This window comes from Lytechinus pictus, unplaced genomic scaffold, assembly GCF_037042905.1.
Source record: "Lytechinus pictus isolate F3 Inbred unplaced genomic scaffold, Lp3.0 scaffold_20, whole genome shotgun sequence".
In the NCBI taxonomy this organism is placed as follows: domain Eukaryota; kingdom Metazoa; phylum Echinodermata; class Echinoidea; order Temnopleuroida; family Toxopneustidae; genus Lytechinus; species Lytechinus pictus.
In genome coordinates, this window is record NW_026974141.1 from 14416400 (window position 1) to 14440498 (window position 24099).

General features: G+C 37.3%; 1 protein-coding gene across 1 annotated transcript; it reads right to left on the minus strand.

Moving 5' to 3' along the window:
• Nucleotides 1–8396: 8396 nt before the first annotated feature.
• LOC129282926 (uncharacterized) lies at nt 8397–13477 on the minus strand. The gene is made up of 3 exons (XM_064114753.1): nt 13357–13477; nt 9366–9601; nt 8397–9101 (listed from the first exon to the last, which is right to left on the minus strand). The coding sequence occupies exons 1-3, from the start codon at nt 13475–13477 to the stop codon at nt 8397–8399; spliced, it is 1062 nt and encodes a 353-aa protein (XP_063970823.1).
• Nucleotides 13478–24099: the final 10622 nt, after the last annotated feature.

Sequence of the window (24099 nt, forward strand, 5' to 3'; positions counted from 1 at the left end):
AGCGTACTCTTTCCTCCAGACCCGACTATTCAAAAAATGAATTAAAAAACTTCAAATCTAAGACCAATTTTCCAAAGTTTCACCCAGTAAAAAAATATGTCTTTACCCCACACCCATTTTTTTTTAAATAATACTACGACCAGGGCCGAAAATTTCTCCCAAAAGGTAGGGGGACAAGGGTCTGGAAAATTTGACAAGCAAAAAAAAAAAAAGGGTTATCACCCGAAAGTAAGGTCATCTCGTCCTAAAATACATGTTTTATTTCGATTTTGAATGATGAATTTCTTACCATCATAGAAGACCAGAAATAGTAGGGGGAACATTTGATAGTGTGTCCCCCTACTATTTTGAGTAGGGGGGACACGTCCCCCTGTCCCCCTGGGATTTCCGCCCATGACTACGACCCCTACAAAACATTGTAATAATGCATGGGTTAAGCAAACATCCTTTCTCCAGACTTGGTTATTATTTAAAAAAAATAAAATAGTTTTTACAAATATTCTAAAACGAATACCCAATAATAAAATTACTGTGGAATAACATGAAGGCCGACTGTCGAAGATCGACTTTCCTCCAGACACAATTATTTCAAGAATAAAAAATCAATAAAACCCAACCCCCAACAACGAATCTGAGAACCAACAATCCTCCAAACTAAGACCATGCATGTAGAAAAGCACATGTTTAGAGCGTTGTCTTTATTCCAGACCCAGTAATTTAAAATTGATTTTAACAATCTTAAAAACAGAAGACTTTGTCATATTCTTATTCTTGTGGAATAACACGAGTATTATGCTTAGTCTTTCGTCTAGACTCGGTTATTTAAAAGATAAACAAATATTGAAAAAAAATCGCAGCTAAGACCAATCTTCAAAATTAAACCCACTTAAAATGCTTGGACTTAGAATGTTGTCTTAAACCATCACGCAGTTCTCTTAAAAATACAAATTAAGCGAAACATTAATCTTAAAACTTAGACCCCAGCATCTTCCAAACTATAAAACCCTTGTGATAACGCATACTTAATTTGACCAGACCAGTTTATTAAAAAAAGAACCAAAAAAAATTATCCCTCTTCCAGCCTAACATCCTGTATTAAATGATGTAATTAAACATTCACTTTTTTTTTCCAGGCAAAGAAATTTATAATAAAAAAACAACATCAAAACTTAGAGCCCGGTGAGCATTTCATGAAAGGAGTTGTCTGACGTTTTATCCGACACTTACCATGGTAGCACTGCTTCTTAGCCAATCAACATCAAGGACAGTTGTCAGATCTGACAACTTGTCGGACATAAATGTTGATGAAATACTCCCCCAATCATCTAATTCATGTTGAACAGGCACAAGAATATGATTGTGTCTTAGTTATGAGGATTTCATTTATCTTATTTTTTGAAAATGACAAGGTCTTGAATAAAGAAAACTCTCTAAACTTTTATTTATTGAAGGTTCTTAGTTTGAAGGATAGTTGGTCCATAGATTCTGTTATTCTGTTTTAATGATTTTGGTTATTTTGAAATAATTGGGTCTGGAGGAAAGACTACGCTATATTTCCATTTTTTTCAACATAAAGAGGATCGTGGGTCTTTGTTTGCTTTTTTATTATTACTAATTTATTATTATTATTCATCATTTCTTATTTGAAAGATCTGGGTTTGGAGGAAAGACTACGCTATATTTCCATGTTATTCAACATAAATAGGATCGTGGGTCTTTTTTGGCTTTTTTTTATTACTAATTCATTATTATTATTATTATTCATTTGTTATTTGAAAGATCTGGGTCTTGAGGAAAGACTGCGCTATACTTCCATGTTATTCTACATAAATAGGATCGTGGGTCTTTGTTTGCTTTTTTATTATTACTAATTTATCATTATTATTATTCATTTGTTATCTGAAAGATCTGGGTCTGGATGAAAGACTACACTATATTTCTATGTTATTTAACATTAATAAGAGAGTTGGGGTCTTTGTTACTTTTCCACCAGTTTTAATTAACTGGGTCTGGAGAAAAGACTAAGCTTGATTCTCATTTTATTCCACTCGAATATCATTATCGTATCTTAGTTTGGACTTATATAATAATTTTTCAAACAACCGGGTCTGGAAAAAAGTCTTTGGACGTATATTATAAATTTTTTTAAAACCGGGTCTGGAAGAAAGACTTTGGACTTATATTATAATTTTTGAGCCAACCGGGTCTGGAAGAAAGACTTTGGACTTATATTATAATTTTTTAAACAACCGGGTCTGAAAAAAAGACGTTGGACTTGCGTTATAATTTTTTTATTAACCGGGTCTGGAATAAAGACTTTGGACGTATATTATAATTTTTGAATTTAAACGGGTCTGGAAAAAAGACTTTGGATGTATATTATAATTCTTGAAACAACCGGGTCTGGAAAAAAGACTTTGAACTTCTATTATAATTTTTGAATTAACCTAGTCCTAAAAAAAAGACTTTAATTTTTTAATTAACCGGGTCTGGGAAAAAGACTTTGGACTTGCATTATAATTTTTTAAACAACGGGGTCTGGAAAAAAAGACTTTGGACTTGCATTATAATTTTTTAATTAACCGGGTCAGGAATAAAGACTTTGGACGTATATTATAATTGTTGAAACAACCGGGTCTGGAAAAAAGACTTTGGACTTACATTATAATTTTTTAATTAACCGGGTCTGGAAAAAAGACTTTGGACTTCTATTATAATTTTTGAATTAACCTGGTCTTGAAAAAAAGACTTTAATTTTTTAATTAACCGGGTCTGGGAAAAAGACTTTGGACTTGCATTATAATTTTTTAAACAACGGGGTCTGGAAAAAAAGACTTTGGACTTGCATTATAATTTTTTAATTAACCGGGTCAGGAATAAAGACTTTGGACGTATATTATAATTGTTGAAACAACCAGGTCTGGAAAAAAGACTTTGGACTTACATTATAATTTTTTAATTAACCGGGTCTGGAAAAAAGACTTTGGACGTATATTATCATTTTTGAAACAACCGGGTCTGGAAAAAAGACTTTGGACTTACATCATAATTTTTTAATTAACCGGGTCTGGAAAAAAGACTTTGGACGTATATTATAACTTTTGAATTAACCGGGTCTGGAAAAAAGACTTTGGACTTGCGTTATAATTTTTGAAACAACCGGGTCTGGAAAAAAGACTTTGGACTTATATTACAATTTTTGAAACAACCGGGTCTGGAAAAAAGACTTTGGACGTATATTATAATTTTGAAACAACCGGGTCTGGAAAAAGACCTTGGACTTGTACTATAATGTTTTATTAACCGGGTCTGGAAAAAAGACTTTGCACTTTTGTGCTATATGAACGCATTACTATAGGATTTTAGTTTAGAACGGATTCGCCAAAAATCCCTTCAAATTTATTACATTTGTGGGTAAAGTCATTATTACATTTGTGGGCGATCAAAAATTATTACATTTGTGGGTAAAGTGCATTATTACATTTGTGGGTGAAATTATTACATTTGTGGGTAAAGTGTTATTACATTTGTGGGCGTTATTACATTTGTGGGTAAAGTGTTATTACATTTGTGGGCGTTATTACATTTGTGGGCGATTATTACATTTGTGGGTGTAACAGGGGCTTGTCAATTTTTTCCGTGAAAACCTTTTTTTTTTTTTTTTTGCTTTCCAATTTTTCCTCGGAAAAAATGTGCCCCCCCCCCCTTTGGAAAATCCTGAATCCGCCCCTGATATATCTATACATATTATATACAAAGATGAATAAAGTATTGAAATCTAACATAATGAAAGTATAACATTATGTAATATAATGAAACATATATAGGTTTTATCTACTTAGCGAACATAGATCATAAATTAATTTAATATTCCGTGTGAGTAAACAAAACCTTGACACCTCACAAATCCAAAATTTAAGGAAAAAATATGTCATTACCGTATAATAATTGTATATGGCTGATAAGAGTATCTTTACCCAAATAATCTAATACCATATTCATTTGGAATATCTGCACGCGTGGATAATCAGTAGGTATTCTTTACACTGATGTAAATTTTGACTTGCGCCAAAGTAAGGCAAGACTGCAATGAATCTAGATGCCAATGATTTCAAAAATCCTTCATGATTTGGTAAACATATTTGCTAAGCCATTTCAATTCAATTCAATTCAATTCAATTCATTTATTTCATTTCCATTCAAAACATAATACAAAGTAATATAAAACAATACAAATCAAGTACAATTTTACAGAAGGGCATTCTTACGTCGTAAAACAGACCAAAAAACACAGTATAATATAGAGCATAAATGGAAATGAGGGGGATCCACTAAAAAGCAAAGCTTGTAAAGTGTGGATCCCCCTTGGAAATGAAGAAATTATAGTCGACTTATTATATGCGTACATGCATGTATTACAGGAAAGAAAAAGAGAAAGAGAAAAAAAAATCATATTGATGGAAACATAATTACTGAACAAATGCAAAGTTTTTCACACAAAGAGGTCTTCGTTGTAAAGGATATGTTGCGCAAGACAGAAGAAAAAAAACAGAGAGAGGGGATGACAAGACATAGAAGACAAGACAAATGAAATTAACCTAAGAATTGATACTAAAATGTTTTTTATCAAACAATCATAATGCAAATTACGGAAAAGGTGATTTGAAATGGATTTTAATGCTACCCTTGTAGGATTATGACGTCATTAACATCTGGATTCATTCATTGCAGTCATGCCTTACTTTGGCGCAAGTCAAAATTTACATCACTGCAAAGAATACATATTAGTCATCCAAGCATGAAGACGTAGTATGTTTTCATGCTTGGATGACCAAGATGTAATAATAATAATAATAAATATGGTATCAGGTTATTTGGGAGAACATATCCTTTCCAGCCATATATAATAATCATGCATACATGACATTCCCCCCCCCCTTAAATTGGGGATTTATGAAGTGTCAATATTTTTTATTCACGCGGATTTATGTTTGGTGTATATTGACTTGAAAATGGAATGTTATAATAAGTATCATTCAATCCCTTGAACTGGATTATTTATCTCATTGAACATGTGAGCACCAGGTGGGTGTTTCATAAAGCTGTTCGTAAGATAAGAGCGACTTTAAGAACGACTGGTGATCCTTTCTTTTGGTAAATGGTATACACCATTGGCGATGGTTTAGCGCGTAAGAAAGGTTCACCAGTTGTTCTTAAAGTCGCTCTTAACTTACGAACAGCTTTATGAAACGGCCCCCAGGAGTGATGAACACATTGCCCTAAGCAAATTTTGTTTCAAAAAATTATGAAAAAAATATTTCTTATGTAATAAATTACATATAACATTATAATATACAATAATTTCTTAGATTTATTTAGAATTATTTATTTATTTCCGTTCAAATTTTTTTGTCAAAATATAATCAAAATAACAATACATATTCAATATAATCGATAATACAGACAAATCAATGAAATTTCGTAACAAATGTTGAACATAAATTAAACAAAACTACAATTTGTTACAGTAATTTTATCAATGAAGAGAAACGAGAAATGAACGGAGGGACTTGCCAAGAAAAGCAAAAGCTTGTAGAGAAGGCAAGCCCCTAAACTTAGTTTCAATACTAATTATAAACAAACTATATATACAACTCTATACATAAATCGAGACGGACACAGAAGACAAACTTAAAACGAGTAATCCACAAGTATCAAAATAAAACGAATAAGCGACAACAAAAATAAGAGAAAGTATTTCAATTAATAATAATTACAGTCGTAACACACAAAAAAGTACTTACAAAATCATAATAGGGAGGGAAAAGTGGCAAAGGAAAGAAAGAGGGAGAAAGGGAGGTGCAAATAAAAAGTGCAAATGAAAAGAGGAACATGGCAGGTGCACAGGTCGTAATGTATTGTATCATGTTGTAGTGTTGGTTTTTTTTATAAGTATTATAAAAATTATTATATATTATTCTTCTTCTTCCCCACTACGTTCTCTGTTTTTCTCCCTCTTTTTGTCCTTTCCCGGTTTTTTTTCTTCAGCTGATTGGGGGGGGGGGGGGGCGGGGCACATGCCCCCGTACATGTAGTTACGCCACTGGTTGTAGTCATCAAGTGGTCACTTTCTTGAGGATCATAATAATACAAATGAAATCTAACATGTCCAATGATTATTATAACAGTATATCGTATACATGGTATATCAGTAGTACATCAATAATCGCATCATACAATTTCCATATAATTGAAGGGGAAAATATGTAATATATACACAAAGAGAAATAAAGTATTGCAATTTAACATAATGAAAGTATAACATAATGCAATATATAATGAAACATATATATATGTTTTATATACTTCTCGAACATAGATCATAAATTAATTTGATATACATGTATAGTATATATATACAATGATATACGGGTTTTTCCATGAAGTTGTGGCTCAAATTGTGACATTTCAGCATAACTCAGTACTAATTATACTATACATTTATTGTTTGTAGGCTTTACATATGTATTATAAGACCATACATTTTTACTGGGATTTTGAAGTCATTAAGCTGATTATTTAGTTATTTAGCAAAACAGTGTATAACGCTGTTACATGCATGGACACGGTGTCCTTGTAGCATCGGGATATTTACATTTGGTCCTATAAGTCACATTATGGCAATTAGGTTGACCTACACTTGATATAATAGTCAGGTAGTAGCTAACACCTCAGATTTTCTTTGCATAGAGTTTCTACTTTCAAAGGAAAATTGAAAAATAGTCACTATGCTACTCGGTGTCCACCAAATGTCATATTTGGTGACAATTTTTTTAAACTACGACAGGGCCATTACTTTAGGATTCTTCTTGTTCATCGTGAAGAAGGCGACGAACGCTGACTCCATAGGCCCTATACACGTCTGGTTGATGACCATACAGATCGCAAGACAGAAGGGTTTTGATGTTTCCATCAGAGTGGTCCATACCTCTCCAAGCATAGTAGCCAAACCTAGAAAATCCCCAACAAGTAGTGTGTTTCTTGCCTTTGCCGTATAGATGATTTTGTGTGTACCGAGGGCATGAACACCAAGTAACTGCAAACATTTTGGTCCCAGGTCAACACAGGTTGCATTGATATCCAGCAGTATATACTACCCCACTGCTCCCCTTGCACTATAATTAGCCTCGCCTGAAATACCCGATATACCCACTGCTCCCCTTGCACTATAATTAGCCTCGCCTGATATACCCAATATAGACAAGCAGGACAAAATCGTCTGTATCATTGCTAAGCACACAAATCACCTTCCGCAGTTCTGACCACAGCTGGCTGCAAGACTTGGAAGATCATGGTGACATCTACCTCATCATCAGCAATCACACCATCGTCAAGTGTCTCCACTGTCGTATGCTCCCGTAGACAGAAGGTACTCATCAACACGCTTGCCATACTCCGTTTGTTGTTCTTGCTCTTCATGTTGACATTAAGCTCAAGTTTTCAAGATGATATCTGGTGACCATCTTGAACTAGACCTGAAGATGATCCTTTGTTCTAAAATTAAGAACATAAATGGGTTCTACACACTACAACTCCCCCCCCCCAAAAAAAAAAAATAATAATAATAATAATAATTTCTCATTATTCTGGGGCAAGGGTTCAAAAGTTAATTTCTCAAGATGGCGTCGACCTGGCGGTCATCTACGATTTAACCCAAAGATGAACCTCATATTGCAAAATAGATAACAAATACGGATTCTACACACCAGAAACCTCTTACAAGCAAGGGGTTCAAAGGTTCAGTTTTCTGTTAAGTTGTATATTTGGCGGCCATTTTGGATTTATGCAATGAGCAAAGTTGTCGTTTGGGCAACCAAGCTGAATTTGTTCTAGGACCCCATGCAAACACTAATACAGATAAAAAAACATCATTGGAAAGAACATTTCTAGGTGCGGAAAATGTCAAATCGACTAAATGGGTATATTTTCTGGATCGAGTACGGGGTATTATTTTTCTTACAAATATCTAGTATATTCAAAATATTATTGTCTTTAGCTAGCAATCGTGTTCGTTATTCAATAGATTTATATTTTCTACAAAGGATTTATAAAATAAATTGCATTATACACGAATGTTATGAATGCAGAAGAAAACAATGCAAATCATATCTTCGATGAAATAATAAAAGCTCGTAGATATATATGTTTCGTGTATATTGACTTTAAAAAAGGAATGTTTTTGTACCATTTATTCCCTCGAAGTGGATTATTTAACTTAAGTACTAAATATTTAAAATATTAAATGTTAAATACCGTTACTTTTTTTCATTTCATTTCATTTTCGAAGCGTTAAAAACAACCGGTCATTTCACTTCATGTTTTTGGTTATGCATGAGTCATTTCAACTTCAAAGCCTTTTCTTGTTGCTTCCGTGCTTTTTTGTTTTCATTCTTTGCTACTTTGATGTCACCTTTCGACAGAACGTACTGATTCCAATTTTCCCTTTCCTTGGCACGGTCACGGTCACGAATCATTCCATATACTTCTTCGTCGATATCACTCTTGGAAATTTGAGAAAACTCCTCAAATGTCCGCAACGGTGTTGACTTGTAGGGATCTTTCTTATCAGGTTCATAGGCGCAGTATACCATATAGTGATCACTCATAGCAATATGAGCCACTCCCGAGGATGAGACAGCATCTGGATTATCCGTGAAGACAAGATCGATCAAAGATTTTGTCGTCTGATATGCGTCCCGACCTTTCGTCTTCCTGAACTCAACCCGCGTAGGAACTTCGATCAGCTGTGACAAATGGTGGTTTTTCTCAAGTTCATCGAGCACTTGGAGTTTCTCCCCCTTCACCGATTGCATGACTTTGCACGACAAAAGAGTTTTTCTATCGCAGTTGAAATCACCCAGTATCACATAATTTGTTTTACAGCAACAAGGATCCTTCTTGTTACCAGTTCCTTTGAAAGATGTCGGCTTGCAACCATCTGTTGCCTTCAATATATTCATACTTCTTTGCAGCTTTTTAAACAGGGAAACCTGATCCCTCGTTCCTGGTGGCACGTACACATTTATTATTCTCAGTAAAGTCTTCTTCAAGCACATGTTGATTTGGTCTGACCCTTTTCCTTCACCATTACTGTTGGTGTTAGTGCTCAATTTTTACACGATTATAACACCAAACATAAAATGAAGATGGTCCCGAAAAGTCACTCACTAGTTGTTGAGATGGCAAAAATGTAATCTGGACCAGTTTTACAAACTCTGAATAAGTTTTGGAGCTAGGGGAAGCAATCCAAATTTCATATTTCAGACCACCACCAACACGGTCCCCATTATCATTAAAACTATTACCTTTTGACGAATAACCAAGATTCCTCGGCCATGTTGTTTCTCAAGGTCAGCGACAGTGCTTCCCTTCACAAGGTCTTCATCATTCTGGATCTGGATCTGCCTGGAATATCTCTTAAGCTTGGCGAACTCGATTCCAGTCTTTGCTAGCTCAGCCTCATGTTGAGGATAATGGGCTATCACCTTCTCAACGAGTTGATCTATCGTCCAAGATCGATCCAACCTTTCTTTGCAACTTCCTAAATGAACAAGAAATGGAAAGTGTAATTTGCAAAAACTGCACTACGACATAGAACTAATCCGAATGAAAAAGAATGTATTCCAAAGCCGCTGACTATTTCAATGATTTCTTAAAAGCTGTTATGATTGTAATCAATAATAATTATCGATATAAATCGTGCCTTTTAGTTTTAGTAGTGCCTCAAAATGTACATTTTATCTTGCGTGTGCAATATCAGAGCCCCGCAGCCCGGGAGGGGGGCACTTACATTGACGAGTGGATACCATGCGCGACCCAAAAAAAAAAACACGTAAAAAGGATGTCTTTTTCAAGATAGGGTACGTTACGTACGTAACGTAATAAGGGTGTCAAAAACACTGAGATAATGCAAAAAGGATATCTATATTCGATAGGAAATTTACGTGTTTAGGGTCAAATCAAGACTAAAATGTCTTATAAAGGATATACTTTTTGCCCAAAGAGTCAACACTATACGTGTTTAGAGTACGATTTGCGCTAGTGGGGCTGTACTAAAATCAATGATGAAGGTAAAGGTAAAACCGACGACCGACTTCCATAACATAACTCTGAAATATCGCTGTACTTGTTTAGGGGTTCAATTCAGGGAATACTTGCCAATGGTATCGTTTTGTAGGGTTTCGCACGCCAATACTTGTTAAGGGGTGCATTGTCAGAGTATGGAAAATACGTGTTTGGGGCCGGCCCGGGGGCTACTTCGATTCACGAGTGCCCATGCGCGACCATCTGGTCTCGAAAAGCACCCTAAGCACGTAATTTCCATATTCTGAAAATGCACCCCTTAACAAGTATAGGCGTGTGAAACCCTTCCCTTAACAAGTATTGGAAACAAAACGATTCTCTTGGCAAATATTCCCTGAAATGAACCCCTTAACAAGTACAGGAATGTTTTATTGTTACGGGTTCTACGGCTTTACCTTATTTGGTTTAGTACGACCCACCTTCTACACCTCGCGCAAATCGGACTCTAAACAATTGGGGCAAAAAGGACATCCTTTATAAAACATATTAATATTGTTTTATCATCCCCGCAAATTCGACCCTAAACACGTAATTTTCCTAGCGAAATAGATACCCTTTTTTCATTATTTTTTTGTTTTTGACACCCTTATCACGTTACGTACGTAACTGAAAAAGACATCCTTTTTACGTGTTTTTTGGGTCGCGCATGGTATCCACTCGTCAATGTTAGTGCCCCCCCCCCCGGGGGGGGGGGGTTGGGGTGCTTTTTGAGACCTCATGGTCGCGCATGGTATCCACTCGTCAATGGAAGTGGCCCCCCGGGGTATCAGAGTATGTATTACACGATGCGCAGAAGTGTGACTTTCCTCCATTGGCTTATGTACAAAACTGTGCAATGCCGCGCCCGATGACTGTCAATGATCATTAGAGGTAATGATAATTATTTCGAATGGCGTTTCTTCTTCATGTTCATACCAGAAGTAATCCACTTGATAGAGTCAATAGTGCACTCATCCGAACGATTCATGTAGTATCCCAAACTCGAGGAATACTTATGGTATTCTTTTCTGAGCCACCTGATATGCCCCTGATATGATTAACTTTAACCAAAATAAATAAAGGAGCCATCTTCTGGCATTGGCGAAATTAACCAAGAATTTAGAGGGCGTGAGATATTGCAAGCCAAGGCCCTATATAGGGCCTTGTTGCAAGCGAAAATTTCGACATTGATATAGAAAAATCAAATTCTGTTATATGTGTTGACATAGTATTGAAAAAATATCATATTTCACCCTTCTCTGTTCTTTTTTCCCCCCTTCGTCGTGATCTTTTTTTTCTTCACTTTTTTGTGGGAGGGGGGGGGGGGCAAGCGCCACTCAAGCACCCCAAATGGAATGAATTACCAAAATGGTAAAGTGTTTCCTTCATTGTCACCTCTGATTGAATGATCCTACCACTTTTTGGTGTTATTCTAATCTGCATCAAATCAATATCTGAATCACTGACGGATCGGGGGGGGGGGGGGGGACAGCCGGCCCGTGCCCCCACCCTTTGAGAGGCACAATTACAATTTGTACCGTAAAGAAAAAAACAGAAGTGTGATCCCCCCTTGCTTGTCAATTTTTTTCCTCGGGGAAAATTTGCCCCCCTTTTGGAAAATCCTGGACCCGCCCCTGATCTGAACTAAAGGAAGCTGACCCCTACCCCCACCCCGTCCTCGTGTTAATGAGTCATCCTACATCTAGCTCTACCTTGAAATCTTATTCTGTGATCCATTTTGACTTAAGACAAGTCCACCCCAACATAACGTTGATGTTAACAAGTCGAAGTTAACAAGTTGAAGTTAACAAGTTGAAGTTAACAAGTTGAAGTTAACAAGTCGAAGTTAACAAGTTGAAGTTAACAATGCTAACTCCCTGAACATGGGAGTTAGCATTGTTTAATACTATATGGTTCAGTCAAGTTGGTCCTTAATTGTCAAATCTATAAAAAAATAAATATTGCATAATTCAAACAATAAAAAACAAAAGAAATATTGAGTGGTGCACAATATCGACTGACTCACCTAGTTGTGCATATCACTGTTAATAAGCGAAACTTTTAAATGTCATAACTTTCTTATTTTACATCCGATTTCGATGAAATTTTCAGCACTATGCTAGATTGTTTTTTCTCTATTTATTCAAGTCAGCATTTTCCTGGGGTGGACTTGACCTTGAACGTCAAACATGATAACATATTTATCCAAATGTTTTTCCTCTTCTTCTACACCCTCCTTTTTTTTTGGGGGGGGGAGGGGGTGGTACCTTGATAAAAACATGGTTCATGTAGTAATGATGATTATACTGATAGTAATAATAATAATGATGATGATGATGATAATAATAATAATAATGACGTTTTAATTACCCAGGTTAGCCACTTTAGTGCGGAAACTGCTCTACCAGCGGGCCTTGCATAGCATGACATTTTATTATTACCCTTCGCCAATCTAAATGCTGAGCACCTAGCAAGAAGACAGAAGCTAAGTCTCATTTTTATACCCGTTCATGAGGCGGACGCTCTACCACTGAGCCACCATGATGATGATATGAGGACAATATATATAAAAAAAAAACCAACAACAACAATAATGATAACAATAATATTAATAATCATATGATTTTGAGGAGGCGCGATAGCTCAGTCAGTAGAGCGGGGGGTTCGGATTCCGCTGACCCGGGTTCGATTCCCAAGTGGTGTACATGTGCTAGTGCCCTTTGGTAAGGAATTTATCCTCATTACCAGGTCCCTCGGAGAGGACCTTAAGCCGTTGGTTCCCTGGTTGCTCACAAACATTCGTGCTTTCTTAGCAGTCAGGTAAAAAAAAAACCTCGGTATAATTTAAATAGCTAAGTCGCTATAATTTGTGATTGTGCTGAATTAATTGTTACAAAATAAGATATTAGGAGTAGTATTCTAAAATGCCTCTCTTCTACTATTGCAAACATGTAGGCCTATTTTTTAGGGGGATGAGGGGACTTCGGTACTTCTCGTATCATTCAGTTTCTTGAAAAATATTCACCGGATCAGTGATCGAATCCAAAACAAAACAAAATGAGAAATACAAAACAGAGGCTAAGACGTGCATTGATTGTAAAGTATTTTCTTTGTACCGCCACATACTAAATTTAGTTATTTTTTTGTAGTTATTACAAGTAGTTAATGATATCGTAGATGTTTACAAGTAGGCCTTAAATATAAATTCTGAATTGGACTATACACAATACTCACCATATCCTTTGTCTTCCAAGTAATTCTGAGTTTTCTTATTTGGATATGAATTACTGATATAGGTGTTTGGGAGTAGAAATATCGCCCTAGGTTTCCAATGCGTTTTCTTTCTACCGGCCATATTGAGAATAAAACAATATAATGATTTTTGTCAAGTGTTTATTATGTTTGGACGCTCACGAATATCAGGAATTCCCTGCGAATATTAAACAGAAAATGGGTATTTCCCAAACCATGGTCCCTACGAAGTTCCAGTTTTAGATCATGCAGGGGCGGACCCAGGATTTGCCAGGGGGGGGGGGGGTGGCACATTTTCCTGACGAAAACTTTGACCCCCCACCAAAAAAAAAAAAGAGAGAGAGAGAGAGAGAGAGAAGGTTTTCCACTAACAAAAGGACATTCCGTCTACGAAAAAAAAATAGACAAGAAAAAAAAAAGAAAGAAAAAGGTCTTCGCTTTCAAAAGGGAGGGGGGGCACACTTCTGTTTTATTATGGCATTTTTTACATTACAAATTTTAAGTGGGCCTCTCAAAGGGGGGGGGGGCATGGCCGGCTTTGCCCCCCCCCCCTCGCCCCCCCCCCCCCCCGGATCCGCCAGTAGGTCCATGTGCAAACATACACACAATGAATACAGCTTCATACAATCTCTAAAATGATAAAAGCAGCTACGTTTAGTTGATGATCTTTTTCTGCAAACGATAATTCCATTTGTTTTTCCTCAATTTCGCACTACTGTACGTGGGAGGTGTATAGAATTTTGAACAATAGGGTGCCTATAACCGTGTCAATTTCATAACTGACTTTTGTCCTTATGTACTGTGTAAATAAAATATACTGCACCAGCAACTATATTTCCCCAAATTGTTGTTTTTGTGATACAGAGCCTGAAACCTATTTATTTCTTTTGCTCAAATACTTTGTTTACATTTGTAAATTTTAGAGCAAACCACCTAACTTTGAAGGTTATATATGTTCTGTAAAAACCAGCAAAGACCTTGAAAATTCTATTGCTAAGAAAAATAACACACTTTCTTGTCACTTCAAAAAGTGGAGATTCCAATTGTGATCACCCCTATATTGTATAGCTTTTCAAGATAATTCAAAAGTTTGATTTCTTTTATCTATAAGTGATTAGAACTGATGTAAAATTTGATAATTTATAAAAAAGCTGCCTTTTTATTTTTATTTTTTTATTTTTATTTCTTTTATTTCCCCCTTTTTCTTAATAAAACAATATTTTGTTAATGTTTTGATTGCTTGTGATTGTTTGTGATTTGTTTTGATTTGTTCAATAAAAACATTAAAAAATAATCATCCTTATCATATTACGGGCCTACAATATGCCTGTTGGATAGTTCATGAACTTTGAGAAATTACAACCTAGGATGATAATTAATGAACATAAACATGTAAACGTTTCGAATTATTCTGCAATCGCAGCCATGATGAATTATTGGAGGTGTAAATGATAATAATAACGTCATGTTTTACCCTGGGTAGCCCCATGCACTTCAGTTCTGAAAACTGTTCTCCCAGCGGGCCTTGCTTAGCATAATTTATTATTATTATCTCAAAAATTATATATTAAGACAAGAAAAAGTCCCATTTTAAGGACTGTTTATCTCTCCAATTTATCTTTCCAATCCACTAATGCACACGAAAGTACGGACTGGCATTTTTTTAAAATATTATAAGCATTAAAAAGGGAGCAATCTTTTATTAGTCATGAAAAAAGAAGTATTGGTTGAAACTATGATAAAGGGGCGCTTGCGCAGCGGAATAGAGTAGGAGAGCCATTTTTCATACTTCTAGCAGTTTATTTTTTTATGATATGACTTCTATCGCCAGGAACAATGGTGTAAATCCAATCCGAGCAGTGAGGGATGAAAGTAATATATTGACCTAAAAATAAAAATCTGGGGGGACACCCCCACAACTAAGGCTGTATACGGGGGTATATAACTGTTTACACAATCCTTTTATCTTTTAGTGAAAGGCCTCTAAAGATTTTTTTCAATGGCTATAATGTTGAATTTGTTGTGTTATAAACTACTGAACTTAATATCCAAATGCGAGCGAGCGAAGCGAGCGAGCAAATTTTCAGTAATTGGAAGACATGATGATCAAAATCGTTTTTCATGAGCTGGTTATTGAATAATGTGCCGAATGAGCATAGCGTAGGTGGAAGAAAGAATGTTGCCCCAAAACTTCTTTCAAGTGGTGTATAATTATCACGGGCTGGGGTATATTATAACTGCGTGCATATTGATACTACTATCTTTCACTTGAAGGACTATCACAATGATGGTTATATTGTAATGGATTTCTTGTGACGTAAACTACTGGTTTACATTTAGGGTCCAAATGCGAGCGAAGCGAGCGAGCAAATTTTCCATAGTGGGAAGAAACAGAATAATCTATCGTCTTTCAAGGGATCGAGTGTAATAATGGAAAATTGCGATGGTGAGCGTACTTAGCGAGCCTTAAAAAGTTAGTCGTTTAAATTACTTATTTGGAAAAACGCGTGACTATCATTGTGGGCGCGTCGTGGTCTAGTGGTTCTGACTCTCGTCCATCAAACAAAGGGGCGTGGGTTTAAATCATAGCCATGGCGTTTTTTCCTTCAGCAAGAAATTTATCCACACTGTGCTGCACTCGACCCAGTGGAGGTGAATGGGCTACCCGGAAGGATTGATTGGCGTCGCATGCACTGAGTGCCGGTGATGGTAGCTCGAGCTAAACCGGTGTAATAATAGCAATGATTTTGACTTCTTGAGACGGAGCGATGACCAAGCAAATTAACTGTATAAATTTATTTAGTCTATATTTTGATCGATATTTGGTATCATCCAATCAACAAAACAACTATCATCGTCATCGTCAGTATCATCATCATCAGCAGCATCACCACCATCATCATTATTATCATCATCATCATCATCATCATGAGCATCATCATCATCATCATCATCATCAGCATCATAATCATCATCAGCATCATCATCATCATCATCATCATCAGCATCATAATCATCATCATTATCATCATCATCATCATCATCATTATCATCATCATCAGCAGCATGATCATCATCATCATCATCATTATCATCATCATCATTATCATCATTATCATCATCATCATCTTCATCATCAGCATCATCATTATCATCATCATCATCATCATCATCATCATCATCATCGGCATCATCAGCATCATCATCATCATCATCATCGGCATCACCAGCATCATCATCACTGTACTCTACACCCTTTATTTAAAAAAAAATAATCTCATCACTTTTACCACCAATATCATACAGATCCGATGGAGAAAACTTACATGCAAATCAATTATGCTTATAATCTTACATTTTTTAGGGGTAATATCAAATTGTCCTCTTTAATAGTGACATGGATATTTTTTTTGTCTATTTTCAAATTAAACAATACCCAGTACATCCTCTGATATAGTACTACTCAACTGAAGAATTTACTTCTAAATTTAGAGACATGGAACACATAGGCGGATCCAGCTTTTAGCGAAAGGGGGGGGGGGGCGCACTGCCGAGCAGCGCACATATTTTTGCACTTCACCGGCGCCATATAAGAAAATGTTGAAAAAGGGGTAAAGTCTGACGTTGTCAAATGCTCTTTTCAAAATGTAGGATTTCCAGTCATGCCATTTTGCATGACCACACGCAGATAATATTTCCGGGGGCAAGACTCGAACATTTGGTGCACATCTCACATTTGCACATTTTTCATAGTTTTCATGAAATGTCAAGGGGAAAAAATTGTTTTTCACAACAGCAGATCGCGAATTTGCCCCCCCCCCCCCTTTCCCCCTTGCTGCGTACGACCATTCCTTGAAGTCAACTTAAGCATATTTCATTATAACAGAAAATATACATCAATTTAAACATATAATCTTTCTAAAACATATATAGAGAGAGATTGAAAAACTTATTAAAGAAAGAACCAAGCAAAAAGTAACACAAATTATGCATGTTATGTGCGATTTCAAAATCTCGTGTATTAATCCTTTTTATTGCGATGAGGCCAATACTTTTGTATATTAATAGAGATACAAGTTTTTTTACTATATGTATATATATACACAGTGGCGTCGATCCTTTTTTTCAGATTTGGGGGCCAAATCATGAATCAACTTTCCAAAGGCGCTCGATATCACACAAAACAAACAAACTCACACACACACATATGCAACAAATTAATGCGAGCGCGAAGCGCGAGCTGAATTTTTTTAGTATACTGACCTGAAAAGAGGAAAAGGTGCCTGTTTAGGACTGTTTGTAGTAACTCATGAGGAGGATACATATCTCACCACACAGATAATGCGAGTGCCGAGGGCGAGCTGAAATTTCTTTATATTCTGACCAGAAAGCTTGATATTCTATGCATTTTTGGTACCAATGATTAAGATGGGTATCTAACAAAAAAAAAAAAACAATAGATGCGAGTGCGAAGCGCGAGCTTAAAATTTTGATATTTCGACCAGAAAAAAAAAACAGTTTAATGGACGTTTGTAACTAAAAACAAGATTATATCCAGCAAAATATTATTGCAAATCGATGCGGGAGTTCTTTTGACGATTAGAACTGAAAACGGGACATTCTATTCACCTATTTAATCATGAAAAGTATGGGGTTTTGCTCTAGAAATGATGCGAGCGCGAGCTGAAAATTTGTATATTCCAATCTGAGAAGCGGATAATTTGAGCACGATTTTAGATAAATAACGAGTTGTGTAGCTCAATCTCAATATACGACTGGTTGCGTAATTATACACTCCCGGTACTAGCAACGGGTTTAAGCAAAGTTTTGGACTAAATATCGAATCATCTTCATAAAACACTACAGTAGCTGTCTTACACTAAAGACCATAGAGGTGGCACAATGTGTAATGTCTATAGAAGAATAGTGACTGACCTTTTTTTTTTATTAAAGCATTGGAAAATAAGATCAAAATAAAAGTATTTGCTCTACGCTTTTGTATGATTCTGGGATTTTTAAAATAAATTAAAGATTTCATGACATCTGTGGGCAACTGCCCCGCCCCAGTCCACTCTGTTGTCTCTGTAAGTGCATGCGATAAGCTTTGTTATGACCATTCAACAATAAAATGTATAACCAGGTGCCGCTGATCATTCTTGACCGGCGCCGATCTAGATTTGGTTGGCAATAGACCCTTCTTCATTATTCTACCGGCGCCTATTTATTGGAACCAGGGGACCCTGATTATTCTTGACCGGCGCCGATTTAGAACAAGTAGTGCTGATTATTTTTACCGACGCACAGTGGGCCAGGAGAGAGCAAAAGTGCGCCAAAACTGGTTTTTGGTCATGAAACAAATTTTGTTTTTTTCATGTTCTAAGCAAAGATAAGAACCTGTAGAATGCCTCCGTACAATATTTCTCCATTAAATTGAATATTAGTTGCCCATTTTTATTCAATGTTACCGGAAAATGACTCTTTACGGCTACCGCATGTGTAAATGACACGTTTTAGATATTTCACTGTTTTGACAAAACGAATTGCTTAATTTATTTCTAATTCACGGTGCTCTTTGATGAATAATTGTTTTAAGTGATCAAAGATTTTCAAGATAAAATGATAATCCCTTCAGAGGCAATTTTGGACGAAACCATTTGACAATGGGGGTGTTTTAGCATTTTTTTTTCATGAGCATTTCTTTTACAAATTGCTGCCGATTGCTGCGCTATAAATACCATGGCGGTCTTTGTTATAGTTCATGCTTTACACTGATACCAAATTTAGCTACATATACGTGCATTTTCTGGAGATATAACCAATTTTTCAACCACATGTTCGCTGTATTTATCACAAAAATCGGTCCAAGTTACTGTCCCATTATATGCGCGTGCATGCCGAACGTTGCGGGTGACATTAAACATCAAACTCCCCGTCGCGTTCTGGGAGAGAGAGAGAGAGAGGGGAGGGGGGGTGTCTAGCTGGCTCAAGTGTGTGGCTCTTGTGACTGGTGTCTGCCTTTAAAATATTTTCGTTAAACATACGTAAAGGCAAGCTTTTATTTCCAATTCCACTAACTATATAATAATACATGTAACGCAACTTCATTTTGATGCCAAACTGTTCCATCCCGTGTTCCATATCTGATATGCTGTCATACTGAGAAGATTAATTCTTAAGGTAAGATTCCCGGGTAAGATTATATATTTGGTTTGTTGTTCATAAACCAAGTAGAGGCTACTGTATATCGCTATAACACACATGACTAGGGATGTGATAGGTCTCTCGCATTTTTCTGACAAAATATGAAAATGTGTATAGGACACAGATGGGATATACGTGGGCTCTATTACATGTATAAATTGCATTATCATTATTAGTATTTATCCCCCAAAAGGGTTTGTAACTTCACATACACGTAGGAATTCGTTTATCTCTTGGCTCATTCTAAATTTGCTATAATTGTTGGTATCGATCAAGAAGGAAGTGTATATTATCATTTCAATGATTGTTTGGTTTATGATTCTCATTGACTTTATATGTATTCCACATGCTAATGGTAACAGGTGACATTGTGATTAGGAGCAAGTTTTTAAGAGTACAACAATCACAGCCTCTTCCCCCTGATGTTCAAAGTATGCTAAAAAGATCTTCTCACCAAAGACATAATAGTTGTTGAGATAGTAGAGAGAGACTCTGATTCGGAATAACTTTGTATACGCCGTTCTTGGTAGGCCTTAATTGTAGGGCCTTGTACTGATTAACCTGCAGAGGACCCGGCCTCTAATCACTGGAATCATTATTTTAAAGATTTCACCGTCCACTTCTGGTATCAATCCATTTTAATTCATGTAGGTGTGGTTAATCATTGTACACAGGGAGTAAAAATACTCCTTTTCATTTTTTTTTACAATTTCACTTTGAATTTTACAATTCCGGATTCATGGTAGGACGCCCTCTTTAAGCGATACTCAGGTCACCAATTGAATTATTTGTACCCCGAGCATGCACAGACTTTTCTGGTTTGGTTGCCTGTTTGTGTGTTTGCTGTTTGCTGATATGCTTAATTATTGCTGCAATTTATCTAAAACTAGTTTCTAAAAATTTGAAACTTATTGTAGAATTAGAAACATGTAATTTCTGCTCAAATGTTAACAGCCAATCAGAAAACAGTATTTTAACGACGTCATCAATATTTGAAAATACTTTTATTGAATTCTACGGGTGAAATTACCCCTATCTACCAAATTTAATCATACAAATGTGTGAATAATGGGTTTTGGCGCACTTTGGGTTCATTCTTGCCCACTGTGCGACGTCACGTAAGATTCAGGCAGCGGCAATTCATAATCGATTGGCGCCGATTTAGAACCAGGAGGTGCCGATTATTCTTGACTGGCGCCGATTTTTAACCAGGTGGTGCTGATTATTCTTGTCTGGCGCTGATTGAGATTTAGGTGGAGCTGATTATTCTTGATCGGTGCCGGTTAAGACTCAGCCAGCGCCGATTTATAACCAGATGGCGCTGATTATTCTTGGCCAGCCCCGATTTAGATATAGGTGGTGCTGATTATCCTTGATCGGCGCCGGTTACGAACTCAGGCAGCGCCGATTTTTCTTTACTGGCGCCGATTTATAACCAGATGGCGCCGTTTATTCTTGCCCGGCGCCGATTTAGATTTAGGTGGAGCTGATTATTCTTGATCGGCGCCGGTTAAGACTCTGGCAGCGCCGATTTATAACCAGATGGCGCTGATTATTCTTGTCCGGCCCCGATTTAGATTTAGGTGGCGCTGATTATCCTTGATCGGCGCCGGTTAAGAACTCAGGCAGCGTCGTTTTTTTCTTTACCGGCGCCGATTTATAACCAAATGGCGCTGATTATTCTTGTCTGGCGCCGATTTAGATTAAGGTGGCGCTGATTATTCTTGATTGGCGCCAGTTATATGCAGGCAGCACACTGCTGATTATTTTTAATCGGCGAAGTTGCTGGGAAAAGGGTAGTTAAAAGAAAAGATAAGGAAGATGATATGATTGTGCTTTGCTGGGGGATAGTCTTTCCTTACTGTTGCTAATAATCAGTGTATAATTTTTTTAAGCGGCGCCTTTTCTTTTCTTTCCTTTATTTTTATTTTTTGAAGCAGCGCCTTTTCTTTCTTTTACTTTTTTTTTTTTTTTTTTTTTGATCGGCGCCGCTCAAATATTAGGGGGGCGCGCGCCCCCTGCGCCACCCCCCTGGATCCGCCACTGTTATTTATATATAAACATCTTCAGCCCGGAGTATCCCTTTAAGCAATTAACGGTGGTTTGTTTTAACCGTCCTTGTTCGTTTGCATATCGTGACATGCGCGGCGCCGCTTTGTTGACACTCACCTTGTTCGCAACCCACCGAAAACAATTTGGGGAGAAGCGCCATATTTAATTGGATGGATATTAGCGGATATGTGACACGACGTTGATCATTAAAGCCCCTTTCACAATTGACGTACGACCATTTGCGACCTTTTGGTCGTGCGTCAGGCTGCAACAGGCATCAATCGCTAGTCATCTCATAAGATCGCACAGAGGCTTTCACAGTTGCAACAGCTGTCGTACAACAAAAACAACCAGTAAACCCCGTTGCACGAGTAAGTCGCATATGCTCTTATTGTGCTCGTGCGATCACATGCGAGTGTTGCACGAGGGATTGCGAGTGGAACGGTCGCATACATGCAAATGAAACGGTAGTGCAATGTTGTAAGCCGTTGCGATCGGTCTTGCAACAGTCTTATGGCCCATATTATTATCGCAACCAGTCGCAAGACAGGTCTCTGTACATGTAGGTCGCTTTCACATGTGCAAGTGTTGTACGACCTCCAGTCAAGTAAATGCGACTACTTAGTTGTGCCACCTCTCGCACCAAGTCGTACAACGTTGAACAACACTCGCACGACGATCGCCCGAGCGATGGTACGACCCCGGGTACGGCCTGATGCGAGTGAATCGATCGTATTTGATCGCGTTCGGATTTTGAACATGTTCAAAGTTCAGATGTGACCAGTCACGACCACATCGAGTTCGTGCGACCGTCTACAACGACTGCGAGTGCTCGCAAGACACCAAGAGATCGATCGTGCAACAACAAGAAAAAACTGTTGCAGGCGGTCGTAAATTGGTCGGACGTCAATTGTGAAAGGGGCTGAACGGTCGCATACAAGCGGATGCAACGGTAGTGGAATGTTGAAAGCCGTAATTTCGATCGATCTTGCAACAGTCTTATATTATCGCACCCAGTCGCAAGACTGGTCTCTGTAGGTCTCCAGTTCATGTGCAAGTGTTGTACGACCTCCAGTCGACTAAATGCGACTATACTTAGTTGTGCCACCTCTCGCACCAAGTCGTACAACGTTGAACAACACTAACACGATGGTCGCCCGATCGATGGTACGACCTGTTGCGAGTGAATCAATCGTATTTGATCGCGTTTGGATTTTGAACATGTTCAAAGTTCAGATGCGACCAGTCACGATCACCTCCGACCACCTCGAGTTTGTGCGATCGTCTACGACTGCGAATGCTCGCAAGACACCAAGGGATCGATCGTGCAACAACAAGAAAAAATTGTTGCAGGTGGTCGTAAACAGGTCGTACGTCAATTGTGAAAGGGGCTTACGGGATAAATATTCAAGCAGCATGTGTAGCTATGTAAAGGATGTTAGATTAGACCATGGAGCTATTAACAAAGAAATCATGGGGTGACCTGCTATACGAGAACTGATGATATTGGGCAAAATTAATATAAACTGATGTTGTATATACAATTAGGAATGTTATCCGGATCATAATAACAATAATGATAATAGCTGGATTTATAAAGCGATTTTTGCCTGACAGAGGATACAAAGCGTTGCTATTATTACCCCGGCTTTAGCTCGAGCTACCATCACCGGTGCTCACGGCCTGCAAGGAATTAATCCTGCCGCGTACCCATTCACCTCACCGGGATCGAATGCACCACAGTGTGGATTAATTTCTTGCTGAAGAAAAACACGCCATGGCTATAGGATTCGAACCCACGACCCTCTGTTCGTACGGCGGGAGTCAGAACCACTATCCCGACGCGCCCGCACATCATCGGCTTGTTAGTTGTTACTATGGGACATTGCAAGAAACTTACGCTCAATCTCTATTCAAGCATAAAATTATAAGATTATATATAAGTGCCACAAACAAAATGTAAGTCCTTTGATTCAACACAAATTTGTAAATGATTTCAATTGCAACTCAACGTATTTACTGTTGTGTTCGATTTTGTGACTTACGCAGGCTTAATTGATTTGCGATAAATATAAGGTAAGTTTCTCGCAATTAACGCCCCAAAGATAACTCTCTCTGTTCATGAAGTGAATATTATGTGGTCTGAACAACAAAAACCATGTTCTCAAAATCAGGCCAATTTACTCATAATCATTTTCCTGAGTGTAAATTATAAACCAAACATCACCAAAAGAGGGTGTGTAGTAAAAATAAAGCTCGCGATAATTGCAAATTTCAAACAGCAATAACAATAATGATTGGCTCATAATGAGTTGTTGGATATGTTGAGCAATGCTCGTAGAACTGTGAGCTCGGTTGATTAATGCCATTTCCTAATCTACTGAAAAATAATCCCCAGTCACCTGTTACTTTAACAATAAGTAAAAATGACAAATCGCTTCGCATCCGAAGTTTCTACCACCTTAGTACGCA